This window comes from Oryzias melastigma, linkage group LG22 (assembly GCF_002922805.2).
Source record: "Oryzias melastigma strain HK-1 linkage group LG22, ASM292280v2, whole genome shotgun sequence".
In the NCBI taxonomy this organism is placed as follows: domain Eukaryota; kingdom Metazoa; phylum Chordata; class Actinopteri; order Beloniformes; family Adrianichthyidae; genus Oryzias; species Oryzias melastigma.
The window spans coordinates 18463585-18480562 of record NC_050533.1 but is presented as its reverse complement, the minus strand read 5'-3'; the positions used below and the strand labels follow the sequence as shown (position 1 = coordinate 18480562).

Sequence of the window (16978 nt, the reverse complement as noted above, 5' to 3'; positions counted from 1 at the left end):
TACTATTTTTTTCTTGTCTTGCAATTTGATGCATGACATTCATTTTAGACAGAACTCCATAAAATAATTACCCTTTTTCTCTAATATTGATGCATATGTTGTAATTAAGGGGTCGCTGTGCTTCTTTATTTCAATAACAGCAGATTATGTGTGATAATGACACTGTATTATGACTGATGTGTGCACTAGTGCATTTCTTTGGCCTCCTGATAAATATTAGTTTTATGAAACTAGTTTTGGGCTCAGCAATGAAATAGGAGTCATTTATCTGTTTTGTGCCATCAGATTTAGATGACATTTCAGCTTCAATTCTCGCTAAACTTTCGTCCCACTTATCTGAATAACGACGTAAACACTACAGAGTCAAGCAGAGGATTTTTTTCGAAAAGAACTCACAAATGCTTATGAGACCCATTACAGCTTTATTGTTCTCGCTTATAATTCGAATGAGAATGATTGGACCTTTTACTGATTCTGTCAGTATGTAACTCACAAGTCATCTTCTGACCAATTTTAAACGTGTTCCCAGTGGTCCTTTAATTATGATTGTATTGTTTTAGCCAAAAATAAAAAAAAAATGTGTCGTTTTCATTAGAAATTCAAGTTCTGTGTGGGACTGTAGACACAGAACACTCCAAAAGTAAGCAATCTTTTTACATGCTCTCCCACTAGCTTACAGCCCTTCACACCCCAAATCTAACATTTATGCATCAAAAATAAAACGCAATATTGGAGCTATCCATACATCAGCTTACTGAGTCTATACAACTACTATTTTAACCTTGAGTAATTTTAACAAAGACGTAGTATTTCTATTACAATAAAAATAAATTTCAGTAATTAAAACCATATTTCTCGTCATTTATTGCTTGTTGCAAATTTATTGATAATTTGAGGGTTTTTTGCTTGCAAATGAAAAAGATGGAAAAAAAACTGCACATTCTGCAGCATATCTAGCCAGTTTTACTGTAAAACAATTTTTACTAATTTAGTTTTTTTTTGTATTTTTTCCAAGCATTTTCATCATTCTAAGCATCTGTGGAAAACTTTAAAAAGAAAAAAAAGTTTTCTCACATTGTTTCCTCTTCTTTGTCTTTGGTTTTTCAGAAAATGAAATGACACAACAGAAACTTGTAGAGTAAAACCCCCTGAAATCATCCATGAAGATGTGTCTGAATGTGGACGCTTCACCACTGACAGCACCTCACAGCGGGTCAGCCACAGACACTCACCTCTGATAATATAAACCTGTCCACCTATCAAATGTTTCAGACAACAGAACAGTCCATCTGACAACAAGGGTTGGACAGCAGTAAGAAAAAAACAGCGGACCAAGATGTCAAAAAGGCAGTAAGGGGGAGAGAACTTCAGGTGCAAACAAATCACAAGGTGTGAGGAAAGAGAAACAAGGTCAGAAGGTAAACAACAACATTGCACAAAGTTCAACAAAAGCAGATTTGCTTGAACTTGCTGCTTGGATCTTTAGAAGCTCAGGTGATCCAGGGATCAAATTAGAGGAAACTAAAAGTAAACTAATTTGGAGAAGTTGCAAGCTGTTCCTAGATTTTGCAACAAACTACACAAAAAATACACATTTTTCATTGTTAATTCTTGAAAGAAGCGAAAATCTCCATCAAAACCATTTAGGGTACTTACTGGGTGGCTTGTTGGCTGCCAGGTTTTTGAAGTGGATGCCTTTGATGACTTCCACAGAGAGGCGTCCGGTGGTGGCGTTGTACACCAGGCCCACAAGGATCTCTGGCGTGGAAGCCTGACTGACAGACTGGAATGACGAGGCGCTCTCGCTGCATGTCATGTCTGAGAGGCTAACCTGGGACTCAGCGCCCTGAAAGTATTAGCAGAAAACTGCTGAGAGTTCAATAATTGATCAAGTTCAGATGAAATATTTATCCTCATCGTCGCTTTGTGTGACTGCTATAGTTCCCAGAGCTTCTAGCAGCCTCTATGAAACCCAGAAAACAAATTATTAACATTTAGAGGGTACTAATAAATCAAGCTGATCGTCACTGCTGCCAGAAAAAAGAAAAAATAGTATTATTTTTTGTTTTTCTTCCTAAAAATTGTCCAGAAGTTTATCTTTACATGTAACTGAAAAGATGTATTTAACAGAAGATTCCCTTGATTTTATTCAGAATCAGATCTAAAGCTCTATCACAGAAAACTCCTTTCCAATTTATGTTCTTTATCTCTTTATATGGTCCCTCTATCTTACAAAAAAGGAAATATTTGCATTTAAAGGAGATTTGGGCGTCCAGAACACAAGGCTATATAAACTAACACATTTAATCCTTCAGCAACAAAAACTCCATTTGAGAGATTACAATCTGCACTCCTCAGAGGGCATTTCCTCTGCAGAGAGAATGGTACGGGGCAAATCAAGATCGGTGAGTTGTCCAATCAACCACTTTTTGTAATTACAACGCTTTATGTTAAGCCCTGCCAAGGACACGACTCAATTTTGCTAAACTTTAAAGAAAGTTCCAGAATAACATAAAGTATTTTGACATTTTTTTATGTGGTTTAAGTTTTAATTAGGTGGTTAAAATGTCAGTAAATGTTTCTGCAAACACAGTTAGTGTTTGGGATTCATTAAATATATGTACTTATTGAAAAGGATTTATTTGACTCTACATCTCGAAAACTACAGTATCCTAGAAGTTTATACTTTAATCTCTACCTGCAAAAAACTAACCAGGACTGAAAATGTGGTTCTAAAACTATAGAAGTTGATAATGATGATGATTTTAAGGTGCAGATCTTTTAGAAAATAAAATCGAAAAAGATGTGTGAACTCGAATGGTTCTGGTTGTTTAAGTGCAGAAAGCATTTAAATGATGACTAAAAATAATGATATTCAACTGTCAAGTCCTATGTTTTATAACAGAATTGGCTTTAAAGTGCAACAAAGCTAATAAAATTAATGTCAAAGCATCAATTACAAAGGCACCGAGTAAAGTAGCAAATTCAAAGCTTGCAGAAAAAAATAAAACCTAAATCAACATTTTTACCACTAAAGGTTATAAAACAACAGAAAAAAACCCTCTATTTGATGAATATCTTCACTTCTCAAAAAGAAAATAATGTTAGCCCCCCACCCCCCCAATTCCCCAAAAAATTAAAAAAACCTAAAAGATTTCTCAATAGATGAGTATTTATCTTACATTTTAGTACAAATAGCAGGACACGTGTAGAATATATTTGATACAAAAAGCACATAAGACAAATCAACTTTTTCAAGTTTATCTTTAAATTTGATCTTTTTTCATTCAAGAGGAACTTATGAGAAAAAGGCATTTTTTCCAACACAAAAGAATAAAAAAACAATAATCGTCTCTGATCCTTACCGGGATTGGACAGCAGGGGTCTAGTATGACCGGTACAGACATTTTGCCCTGAAGGTTAAGCTTGGTGAGGTAAAACACTTTTTCTCCAAACACCTTTTCCTTCTTCATACGCCGTATGCTGTAAAGGCGGAATCGAATGGCATAATTGCTGATCATTTCGGATTCAACATGGCTGAAGCGAAAGGTCTCTGTGAAGATGGGGCACGGGCCTCTTTGGACTCCTGTCTTGGCTCTCTGCTTCTTGGTGGGCAGAAGAACAAGGTGGACCTGCCAGGAAATGTTTCCGGTGCGCTTAACAGACGGTAAATCGGTCACTGCCATGATGGTCACCGCCAGATGCTGTTCCTCTGAGTCGTAGTCAAACACGATGTCCAGAGTGCCGAATTTTGCAACCGGATCTGGTTCGTAACCTTTAAGTAGCAGTGCAGCCGACCCACGGGCCGACATATCCTAAAGAAGGAAACAACAAGTTCAGTCCAAACCTTCAAGGTCACCTTCTGCCACCGCCAGTCTCTGTGGGGTTTACCTCTGGGCTGAGGACGGCTGTACTGTCACTGGGAATGTCCTCTTCATAGCCCTTGTTGAGGTAACTCTCGGTCTCATGACCTTCACTGCCCTCGCTGGGGTATTTCCCAAAAGACAGGTGGGGACTGCCACTAGTTTGGGACATGTCACACTTGGCGTCACCGAGATCCGACAGCGTGCAGGACATCCTCGGAGAGCCATTCTCATCGTGATATGGAGGCGGCTGAAGCTCATCCAGCGGTGGAGTCCGTCTCATCCTCTGGATGCAGTTTGCTACAAGAAGATAGTAAACAGCACAAATATATATATATATATATATATACAGGGTGGGCCATAAGTTTCCATACATAGGAAAATGTATGATGTTTTCACCGGTGAAAACCCACGCATGTACGGGGAGAACATGCAAACTCCACACAGAAAGGTCCCAGTTGATGTTTTTCAGATTCCCCAGCCGGGATTTGAACCGGGCCTTCTTTCTGTGTGGCAAGAGCGCTAACCACTGTGCCACCGTGCAGCGCCCCCCCCCCCCAGATCATATTATTTTATTGTTATTATTGGCCTGATGTTATTTTGTGCTTATTTCTAACTTTTAAAATTTTGACATAATATATTGCTATGGACAGTAAAATATTGAAAGTTATTTAAGATTTAAGTTGATTTATTCTGGAATAATGCTCCTGCATGCTTTTATTGATTGTATTGTTAAAAGGTTATGTTTTTATAGTTTTAAAAAAAATGTTTTGTGTTGCATTTCAGCCTAAAGCTGCTTATCTCATCTTCAGAATACATTGGAATTACGTAAACTATAAAAGAGTTGTATTAAAGGGTGAACATGTCCCTTTTCTCAAAAATATTTCCAAGTTTTTTTTTATTTTTATTGTACCATCATTTTTCAGGCATTATTCGTTTTTTTTAAATGACTCTTCTAAATAATTCAATTCTCAGATTTGTATTAGTTGATTTCTAGTCAGATTGTATTGATCACTTTATACAGCAGAGACATACAAACATTTTTTTGTTCACGTCTTCATTCCCACTGCAACACTTTAATTAAGGTCCTTGTTTTAACCCCAAACACAAATAAACTTTTTTTATGACAGACTTTCCTCTTGCTCTGTCTGAAATATGGAAACCAGCCTGTCCGTACAATCATAATACACTTTATAAGAGAAATCTTGAGTGCATAATCTAAATAAAACATCAAAAATGCACCATTATTGAAGTGTAGTGAATACTTATTCTTCTGCCACAGATTCTGAGCCTCTCACCTTTTTAAATGATTTAGTTTCTGCAAGGCAAACTGTAACATTACACTGAATATTTCAGCTGCACGTACAAAGAACCTTGAATTGTGTTGTCGGTCGGCGGCACTCTCCAAATCCTCCTCACTTAAAAACTTGAATTCATAAAAATTGAGCAGCAGATGCAAATACTCCCAGAGGAATACTGCTGAGAAATACTTAAAATGCAGCCTCTTGCAAAAACAACAGAGAAACAAAGGATAAAAAAGATAATAAGTTGGAGGGAAAAAAAATCTCTCCTCATGCCATTTCCTAACTTTTGGAAAAAAAACAGCACACTCATGACGTAATTCCTTCCAACACATTGTTTCGGCTTTCTTCCAAGTTCTCCAAACTTTCATTTTTAATAATGGAAGTGAGACACGAGCTCAAAGTGGCACATATCAGCAGCAGGAAAGAGGCAAAGGAGTCTTAACTAAGTGTCATGGAGGGCTTGATAAAAGGAGCAAATCCATTTTGAGCTGCTTTTCCCCTGCTGAGCCGGGGGCGGTTGATTTGATGGAAGCTGCTGTGTGAAAGAACTGCTCCTTTCTCCAGCCTTCTAATTGGGATGGTTACCATTCCTCCGCTTGCTTAACCCGCCTTTGCTTCACAGAGTTTCATCCCCTCTCTGCTCACTTGTTTTGCCTTGTTGTGAGTCTCAAAGTGGGAAAACAGTTTTTATAAAACCATAAAACTCAGGTAAAAATAACTCCCCCTAAAAAACAAATCATTTGACTATTTTTTTTCATCAGGTTGTGAGAAGACAGAAACCCGCATGACCTCTTGAGAAATTGATGATATATTTCACAAATCAATAACTCATCAATATTGTCAGTTTTTTTGGTATTAATGTAAAAGAAATCAAAGGAAAGAAACAACTAAAAAAGAAAAAAAAACCTGCAAAAGTCTCCAGACTATTAAAAAAAATTACTAATTATTGTTCTGGTGCATTTGCTCATAGAACTTTAAATAATGACTCTCCACTGATTAAGTCTGTTCACAGTCGTTGTGTAAGGTAAGCAAGCCAAGCTACAAAAACTGTGTTGGGTTCTGGATGCAACTTTAAATGCTCAGTTTAAAAAGTTATTTTTGTGGTGAGGACGTTGTCCCAATGACAAATGTCCTGACTTCAACAAAAGTCCTCAAAATCTGAGGAAGCAGTCCTAGTTTGGTTCTCACTAGTACAGATAGACAAGTACAAACACACACACACACACACAGGACCAATGAATACAATGTTTCTTGTCAAATGATTGACAAAATGATTGGGAAAAAAATACACACATATATATATATATAAGTTCTGAAAAACCAATTACTACGATTAACAATTACAATAACAAAAGACAGAATAAAAAGTCACAAAAAACAGTACAGTTGTGGAAATAAAAAATATTATATTTGTTATTTTTAATCTATACTAAAAAAAACAGAATCAGCAGAATCTTGGTGCATTGCTAATGTTATTAGGTTGGTTATTTATCTATTACAAAAGTAATAGTTCGAGCAGAAGCTGGGCCTAAATTTACAACTTTCATAGCCAAAATGTTTAATTTGAACAAAAGCAGCCATACCATAAAAATTCAATTTTTTGAAATTTTAAGTGCATTTTACTGTTCATTCCTTCTTTATGAAGAACTCTAAAGTGGTATTTTGATCCATTCATTCATTTAAGAGTAATCCTCTAAAAGCCAGCGCTACATGCAGCAGCCCCTCCCACACCCACGAAAACAAGCAGGTGGTATCATGCTGACATCAGCACGATGTGAACCGCTCCCTCCAGGAAGAATCTGCTCTGCCAGCACCGTCCTCAGTCTAACACCAACACTCACTTTCTCCACTGAGCTAATGGTGATCAGCAAAAGACTTTCATTTTAGATGCAGAATACCATAAATCTTCCAGGTGTGTCCTGTCTTCCATAAATTCCAGCTCAAACAGATGTTTGTTACTTTCATCGTTATGTTTTTTTTCTTCATCACTGGACCGGATTAAACCATCTGGCAGGCCGGACTCGGCCCGAAGGCCGTTTAACACCCCTGATGTTAACAAATTTACACCAAATCAGTGAAAATTGCCGTTTTTTGTTGTTTTTTTACGTTTTTATTTGTATAAATATGAATTATCTTTTGTTAGTGATACAAGGAAAAAAAATAAATAAATCACCACAAACTCCCCACAGTGTTCTATCGTACCCATTTTCTTGTGGGGTTCTGACCTTCTGACATTTTGGCTCCGCTCTGACTCAGAGGGAGGGAGAGAGAGAGGGACGGCGAAAGCAAAAAACTGCTACCCTGCAAAGAACTGAAGACATGTGACAGTGAAGCAACTTAAACCTGTGAGTTCTGGTCAAACTAGTCACCGTCCGCTGATTTATGAGCTAAAATGTGGCTATATGTCAGAAAAACACTTGATTTAGTCAAGGAGTCAGTTTCTACTTTAGCCAGACGACTGAGTGAAGCACATTCATTCAATAGTGAGCAGCAGGTCGTGCAAAGACAGGAAACCAAGTACTACATAAAAAAAAAAATAAGGTAAATTTCAAAATAAAACAGCTGTTATTATGGTGAGTTCATAGCTTCCTCACTACAAGTCTGAAGCTAAATTGATCTGTTTAAAGGATTAAAAATGTACGTAAGAATAGTACCAGGGTTGTAATAAAATAACCTTACAAATAACCTAACTAAGTTAACTCTTTAACACCGGAGCTTTAGCTACAGTTTTGACATTCCTTCGACCTCTCTAACTTTTCACCCTCAGGTAATGTAATTCCAGTGGATTCTGAAGCGGAGAAAAGCAGCCTTGAGCTGCTAGTCCACACTTTGCGGTGACGTGCTTACTCAATCAAAGGTATCTGCTGATCTGTCTCTGAAGAAAAGCGGCTTTGTAGATTAAAATTAACTTAAAATTAGTACTATGTTCCAAATCGGAGCAAAACCGACATAAAAAGCTCCTTTATTCCGCACCAGAACTAGCTCACGTAAACGGTTGAAGAGTTATGATAAGTCAAAGAGCGTGTGATATTTAGGTGTCACAAAGGTAGCAATGACTTTATTTACTCAAGTAAAAAGAAAAAAAAATAGAAAAACAAATAATCTCCAATTTACAAGTGAGGTTGTTTTGCAGTATTGACTAAATACTCAACAGTCACAATTGTTTTCATTCAATCCATTTCAGTGTTTTAGGATTATAGTCCAATTCATTGAAGTAATAAAGAATTAATATACAAAATTTAGTATTTCTTAATTTCGGAATACATTTTTAAATAAACTTTATAAAAAAAAAACATGTTCTTGTTTACACTCCTTTTGGGGACAAAGGGGTTCTCACTCATGTTAAAAACAAATGAAAAAAAATGTAAAAATAGGTAAATAAAAGAATTTGGTCCAATGTGGTTAAGTTATGGTTCTTAAAAACACACATTGAAGTGATAAAATATTGTACTCCTGGGAGTAGAATATTTATAAATGTTATCCCTAGTGAATGTAACTAATCAAGCGTAACAGTTTACTATCAACTTCTGCTAAAAGACGTGTTCCTGGAAACGATTCTGCTTAAACTCAACTAAATGTAATCATGGGGTCTTGAATTAGGATTCATTACTATTCAATGGAGGAGAATTGTGCTGCTATGTGATAGCATCCTCCTCTAGTGGTCGCGACAGGCTGTTCAGAGCATAAACCCTTTGATCACTTCTTTCTTTCTCATTGCTTTGTTTTTGTTATGCTGAGCGAAGCCTCTTCCACTCATGCTCTCCTTGATTCTGCAGCTTTGGCACAATCTCCTCATGTATTATACATATGTCCTGAGGATAAAGCTCCTCAAACTCAGACAAACACAAGCAGAGGCTGAAGCTTACTGAGCTCCAAGCTTGTCTGAATGCTCCTTTAAAATTGATGAAATGGATGTCCTTTAACTGCCAAGCAGAATGGTGGAAACAGTCCACCTCTGTCTGCATTCCTAATCTTTTCTTTGACTCATTCTTTTTGGAGGGAAACGCTGACCTGATGTGAGCTCTGGCACGAAACAGCAGCTTTGTCGAGGCTGATCAAACACGGTTTGTTATGCGAGAAAACCACAGTTGTACAACAGGGAGGAAAATAATGAACCTCCAGTGCTTTCAGCCAAGCATGCCGCAACGGGCGGACGGAAATCTTTACCGCACGTCGTCTCCTGGCCGCAGATCAGATTACAGAGTTCTGCATTAGAAGTAATCCTCAGCTGATGATCCAAAACAGAAGACAATTTGGAATAAAAACACTGCCCGTTTTTCTCCAATTTCATGACAAAATATCTAGATGTCCACATGCACAATCATCCATGGATACAAAGGAGAACAGAAGGATAAACATTGTGGTTTTGTGAAGGATGCCTTGGAGCACTTCAATAATCTTTTGTGTCTGAGGGAAGGATCAAAAACTCCTCAGAAGGTCTTTAAAATGCAAGGATTTTGAGTGTTTTTTTCCAGTCAGCTTATCGAAACATGGTTGGGTGTTACTGTAGTTGGGTTTTATTTGGAATTGATCGTGTGTTGCAGTGTTGGACTGTGTTTTTTAGGTTTTTCTACCAACGTTGCTTTTATAGCATAGTCACAGTAACGTTTGTTTTTGCAGTATCAGTTAGTTGTTGCAAACAAGATTTGGAGTTACAGAGATTGCAACATGTTAACGCTTCTCTCTATTTTTTATTTTTTTTTACCTGTCCTGTCCAACAGCTGAGCAAACAGATTTGAGCTGAGAGCCTCTTGTGTTAGACAGATTTTACTGTCACAACAGGGGGTTTATTGAGTATAAACCCTTTTTGTATTTTATGCTGAACTTTATTTATATTGTTTAGGTTGTTCATTTTTTTTTCTTCTTGTGTTGGACCGGACAGAAAAGAAGAAGAGGGAGGTTGGGGGGGGTTAAGGGCACAAAAGGAAGGTAAAAGATGGGAGTTTAGAATGGACGGGGCCTGTGTATACAGCTGTTTTTACAAACATACCTGTTGGCTAAAATGGTCTTCACATATAACTCGGCTAACACATTTAACGTGGCTTCCATGGCTAACGCTTCTAAACTGGAAAAAAACTCTTTGTTTTACTGGGACGTTTTAGTTTGCACAAAAAAAAAAAAAAAAAAAAACTAAATGACATACCAGCTTCAAACATTAAAACTTGACATTTTGGGTCTTTTAGACTGTCTTGTTCTTTGTTGTATAGAAAAGTTTGCTATCACATGTTTGGTGCACACATTCCTCACCTTCAGCCAATTGTAACTGACCCAACTTAATTGTGATTGGACGTCTTTTTGCTTGAATCACAAGACTTTTGATTGATTTTATCATTTTTTTGACCAACATAGTTTTGTTTGTATCTGTGGTCTTCAACCAATACTGCTGTTACTCTCAGTATTTACCTATATTTTTTTATCCCTACTCCTTAGGCTTCCACATCGGTGTCTTCTGACTTTGAAGCTGAGCTCACACAGCTCTCTGTGACTTCAGCAGCCACTGCCATTGAAAAGTCTATTAATGGTTTCTCAATTCAAAACTATAGCTATAAGCAAGTCTGTGCAACTCTTTTGGGCTCTAGGTACAAATACGTGGCTATTGAACACTTGATCAAAGTTAAATCATCTGCATTTGTCAAAGGACCAGTGTGTATGTTATCCTTGGTATGACTCAGCCTGGATTTGAACTCACAACCTTCCAGTCTCAGGGTGGACACACTACCACAAGGCCACCAAGCTGGTAAAATATTGAAAAATATGCATTAGTTTGACTAAAGAGATAATCATCCGGAAAACTGTCTGTACAATTCATGTTTATTGCAGCAAAGCTTCTTCAGAGAGTCTCCTCTTGGTCTTCTGCTGCACAGACTGATGTGTGAGAACATTTCTTCCTACATTTTTAAATACAAAACCTCTTTGTTATTGAATCGTATGAACATTGAGTTATAAAAAATAGGTATTAAATCTTACTTTTTTGGGGGCAAAATGACTGAATTATGTATGACTTTATAACAGTAACATAAAATACATAAAGAAATAAAAATGGAGAGCAGCACAGAGGAGAGAAGTAGACAGGTGTTTGGGAAAACAAAGTTTGAGGCAGCGTAGGTTATTCAGACGCTCGACTGTTTTGCAACCCTCCCACTGAGAGTCTGCTGAACAGGAGCTTGGCTTTGATCATCTGTGAATTAACAGAGCGTTGGTGTGTGTTTGTGTGTGTGCGTGTGGCACTTGTGTTCGTAGGTAGTGAAGTGCAGAGAAAAGCGCTGCTGTTTCAGGAGTTAATTGTAGCGATAAAAAGAAAATGTCAGCCTTCATTGTTCAAACAGCCTCCCACTTGACAGTCGAACCCCCACACTGTCTGCGCAGGTCCTACCGTCATTGGCCGAGGCGTCGCTGCTGTATCCGTCGTAGTCTGTAGCCAGGGGGCTGTACTTCTGCCGGCTCTCCCATATGAATCCTCCTGTGTGTTTGGTGTGAAAGGCCGCCTTTGCTCCTCCCCGGAGACCCTGGGAGCGGCTGACGGCCTCCTGGTATTGACCCATCAGTTCGTCCTCGCTGTCTGAGGATGAGCCCTGCAGGTCGGCGTCAGAGTAAGCCTTGTCTGTTGAGAGACGGGGGGAACTATCACTGAAGGAAATTAGCAGGATTGGCAGCATCTGCTGGCATCGCCGCTGCTGCATTTCAAAGGAAATGCGGCAAATTAAAATTCACATTTCTATCTGTTCAATAAACGGATTTTAGATTTGTTTGCTATAATGAATATGTCAGCCGAAGTAAATCTGACAAGTTGGTGGAATAAAACCCAAGCTAAAGAATACTCCTATATGATTCATTTGTATGGCAAAAATGTTTCAGGTATTCAAAAGCACAGAAAGAGGATTTCTATAGGGCTTGATAAAGACAACAAGACACACTGGCCCACTACAGGATGTTAAAGACAAACTATTTTAAATGTTCTTAAGACTTTTGATTCAGTTTTGATTAGAAACTAAAACTTGTGTTCTTAGTTATCTATCATTTTCAGATGTTTCTGATTTTTGGTGAACTAATCCCTCAGTGAATTTAAGAGCATGGTTTCCTCTGTATATTTTTGGGTCCTCAAAGATCTGCATGTATTAGTGTAATAATACATAAACAAAACAATCATAATTAACTTGAGTTATTTTATCACGTAATTTATTTTAAAACCCACAAAAAAGTGTCCTTTGTTTGCTACAAAAACAGTTGCAGTTTTATCTTTGTTCTGCAGGGGGCAGCAGAGCTTTGAAAACAAAAACGGAGCACTCAACAACAATGTTCAATTTGAGTCTTCACTTCCTGTTTCTTTTCAAATTAAATGTGCTCAACATTATTTATGAAACATTTTATGATTAGAGGTGGCAAACAAATGTATTTAGTTAATTATTTTTATTATAAAAATAGAAGTTTTGGTAGAAAGACAGTTTTGATTTTCATTAGAATTTAATCATCTTTCTTCTGAGATTTTTTTCTAAAACATCAGTAAATGGCTAACTTACTCAACAAATGTCCTTAAATAAACCTTTCAGTTCAGTTTATATGTTTTTTCTAAAAGTATTATGTTTGGTTTGGTTTAATTTGAGTTTAGTCACTTCTCTCGTTTTTAACTAAATGTTTAGCAGGTGGATTTTCAAAGAGAAAAAACTCCTCCTGTGGATTCCCAGCAGCCACCTGGCTTTAAACCCTCTGAGGTCCTGCAGATGGATGACGAGTAAACAACTCTAGATCTGTCAGCAACTAAAACCTCCTCCAGGGAAGAGAAAGGCCAAAGCCACAGGGAATAGTCTACCTGCAGACCTCATGCTGCAGAAAGAGGTCTGATATTTGTCCATTTTTAAGTCTTTTCCATCATCTACATTTCAGGTGGATGTGATGTTTGCAGAGTGAAAATGACCTCCATCAAAATGGCCCTACCTACCTTGCAACTCTGTGCTTTTCCTGAAGTCATCAAGGCACTGAAGGCTCCCCAGGTTTTCAAGCGCAAACTTGTTATTGAGGTACCAAAAGAGAAGGGTCATGAGGATGATGAAGAGTCCGATGGCGGTCAGAAACCCCAGCACCTCTGGAGAAACTGGGACACAGGCGATGAAGAGGAAAGAGGGCGTTTTAAAGGAAACATACTCCATGCAGCACGCTTCGATTGAAATATCAGCCACTATCTTTTTCTGAAGAACTCTTCAACTAATTCTATTCAAAGAGGAGCATTTTTAGCTATTTGTTTAAATGTAACAAATACAGCAGGATATGAAGTGAAGAAAAGACAAGTAATTAAATAACTAGAAAGATGAAATGTTGCTTGCATGCTAAACATATGCTTTCCCTGTAGAACCTAGCTGTAAAGGCACAACACGTGTTTCCTTCTGCCCCATGATGCACTCCTTTGCAGATTTGCAAAATGGCTGCCTGTCATAACAAACAACTGTCCCTCTTTTGATTCTGTCATGAGTTGCTGTAAAATCCATGTTTAATCTGTATGAAGGGCTGCAAAATGAACTACAAACGTATCTTTTTAATTTATTAAGTTTAAGAAGGAACCAAATCGAGCAACGAGTCAGCCCTAGACACAAACCAGAACCCCAGAGAACTATCATCCATTAGCTTGACTTGTCTGATCTTTCTGGCGTTCCTTCTTTCTTTCTTTTATTCAGGGAATTGCATCGGGATTTGCTTCAGATTTCTGAAACAAATGGGTTGCGATGGTGCCAAGCATTAACCCTTTTCCTCGCTTGTCAGTTAGTTTTGTGCAGTTTTATCGACGTTAAGGTAGATTAAATCAACAGCTTGATTGTCTAAAAGGAAGACAAAAAACAAAAGTACAACCAAAATGCTCAAATAAATGTGAATCATCCAGCAAAAAAAGGAGGTCCCTGCTGTTTGACAAGGATTCGAATCAGTTCCAAAACATTCTGAAGTAATTTATTTATATATATTTCTGTGATTAATTATTCTTTTTAGCTTATATGTTAGAAAAACTCGACATATCAGTTTTACACAAATAAAAATAATGTATTTTCATTTACTTGAAGGACTCATATCAGTAGTAGAATTAGAACAAAATAATAATTATTAAGGGTTTAACTTCTCATTTTAACATTTCTGAGAAAATGTGTACATATCCAAGTTTTAAAAAAAAATTCCATTCTTTTTATCTGTATTTTATAGATGTAAAACTCAGTGAAATGCTTCTAAATGTTCTCTGATAACAGAAGAGGGAACACGATGAGAGTCACAGAAGGACGGGCAGAGCCAGACAGTACGAGACTGCATCTCCGTCACACGCATGGCTTATTGGTTGCTATAGTAACATGTTCAGGTTCAGCTCACTTCGGATTCCAGACACACAGGCGGGACAAATCTCATTAAACACGACACGAACGGCCACACATCAAAACGCTGTCGAATGCAAGCCTCATTAGTGACACAGACAGGCTTTTTGATGGGTACGATCCTGCTGGATTCTCCACACATGCGTGACCTTCTACACATGTATGACCTTCTGCAGCCGGCAAGGAGAGGGCGGCAGGGAAACCGCATCGATGGTATCAGACAGTGAAGAGCTAAATTCCACTTGAAAATTCACGAATTTGAATTCATAGTCTGAAAAAAATACATAACTATCCTAAAGTAAAAAGGTTTGTATCCATGAAGAGACATCCAGACGGGAAACCAGACAAATTTCTTGTTGCACTTAAAATCTTTGCTAGTTATTAAATTTACAATCAAGGTAATTTGTGTTTATTCTAATGGTAGATTACAGTTACACAAGGACTGGTCACATGGTGTTGGCTTGGTGTTGGAGTTTAACCCAGGGGGAATGTCTGCATGCTCACACTACAGCCGGTCCTGTCATCACTGACTGAATTATCACATCCCAGATGGAAGGCTGAGTTTAATAAATCCATTTGTGACACAAAAAGAGATGAAAATAAGGAATTAAGTCAAAAAATCAACACATTTTTTTCTCTTGATTTTTTTAATATAAAAAATGAAAATGTTTCTTCTTTTTACTCTTACACAAAACCTTCATTTGAAGTACCACTGTGACCACCTTTTGATCTATTTTAAAAGAGTACCCAGTGGTCTATTAATTATGATTAAATTATTTTTAGAGTATTAGATCTTTTTTTTTAAATGGCATTTTTTTATTTCCTTAAGACGTACTTAGAAATGCAATTTTAAGCTAAATTTTCTTATTATATGTCCTCTATCATCAAAACAAGAATTTTTATCGGAGTGGACCTTTTGTTGTATTCCACTTTGAAGACTCCACCAAAGAAATGCTGAAATTAATGAAACATGGCAGCATCAGAAGTAAACGACAGCCTGGCGGATGCTTTAAAGCAATTTCACCCAAGAACCACCACCAGCACGGCTTTAAAGCCGCTGCAATAACCTTTAGTTAATGTGTGAGGAGACTCATGACTCACTGGAAGATTAAACAGCAGCAGACATTGTTCCAGAAGAATCACAGAAGCTTTCATGTGTGACAGCAGCTTTGTGAGGATTTGAAAATGTTTGAGAAGCGTTTTGTACCCGGGTGTATTTATGAGACGTTTGACTCAAATGTCAACAAAGTACAAAATGTTTTCAAGAGTTACTTTAAATCCAGATGAAAATCTATTTTTATCCTTTTCATTTTAATAACAGTCACAATACAGAAATAAATAAATTAATGAAGTTACAAATAGATACCTAGATTTAGTTTGGATCTTTATAAAGGGAAACTGACCTCATATTATGATTTGTTATAAATGCGTTCTCAGTGGTCTTTTAATTATGATGATTAAATCAAAACCTGTGTTGTTTTCTAGGACAAAGTTTCTGCAGAGCGGCAGGAGTTCATTAGAAATTCACCTCTGAGTTATGGGGGGGACCGTTGGTGGAAGTAAGCCTCAGCTGATATCCCATCATCACTTTGTTTACACTCTCTCCCACTAGCTTCACAACCCAGAGGTTACATTAGCGGTGCAACAAAACTGGTGAGCAATATTGAAACTATCCAGTTGTACAGTTTTTTAACCAGATGGCAGCTCAGATGAAGAAAACCAAAACTTTAATGGATGTATTTATCTGCAAGTAGATGCATCAGTAGGAAGCCGAGCTTGCAGAAAAAATGAATTGATGCAGTTCATCTCTCCTGACCTCTCATAGGTTGTCATTCTTCAAATGGAGTCAACAATTTGTCAGAGAAAAGTTGGCAGCATTTTTTAAAATACAGGTTTAGCTCATTTTCCATTAAAACATTTGGAAAAAAGAGCAGTGTTTTAATGGATTCAGTATCTTTTGGGGAATATTGGTATAATATGATGATTTATTCCTGTCTGGTATCAAAAGAATATCAAAATTCCCACTTAGAAGAAGTTTAGACCAAAAATGACGAGAGCAAACGTTAATAAAACTGATCACTTCTTTTCAATCTACTTTTGGAGAGTTGTTGAACACAAATAAATAAATGGGATATACATTTTTTTCTTCAGTCAAAAATATCTGAAAACAAATGTTGCCAGGGTGACCTTATTTAGATCAGTAACACATAGAAAATAAGTCTGTTTCACACTCATTCTACAACATTGTCACTGAGTGTATGTGTGTGTGTCCACTTCTACATCCTGTCTACATTTATAGATTTGTCTGCATGGAAACGGTTGCCATGCTTAAAGTTAAAAAGAACAAAACACCTCAAAAACCACAAAGACGCCTACACTCTCCACAGGCAGCCCATAAGCACTTTCAGTCCTCTACTATGCTCCACAGCAGAACACCTACTGTCCAACCCACAATCTGCACACACAA

At 37.4% G+C, this 16978-nt stretch overlaps 1 protein-coding gene across 2 annotated transcripts in view; it reads right to left on the bottom strand.

Annotated features, from left to right (window-relative positions):
* The window catches only part of syt14a (synaptotagmin XIVa), a 39010-nt gene that overhangs the window by 5837 nt on the left and 16195 nt on the right, over window positions 1-16978 (bottom strand). The window contains exons 3-8 of one of the 2 annotated variants that reach the window (XM_024270578.2): window positions 13104-13256; window positions 11541-11768; window positions 3892-4163; window positions 3366-3815; window positions 1657-1846; window positions 1233-1289 (exon numbers count right to left, since the gene is read on the bottom strand). In XM_024270578.2, coding sequence (XP_024126346.1) covers window positions 1233-1289; window positions 1657-1846; window positions 3366-3815; window positions 3892-4163; window positions 11541-11768; window positions 13104-13256 — 1350 coding nt within the window. The remainder of the gene's footprint in view (window positions 1-1232; window positions 1290-1656; window positions 1847-3365; window positions 3816-3891; window positions 4164-11540; window positions 11769-13103; window positions 13257-16978) is intronic. The other variant, XM_024270586.2, reaches the window with a different exon arrangement.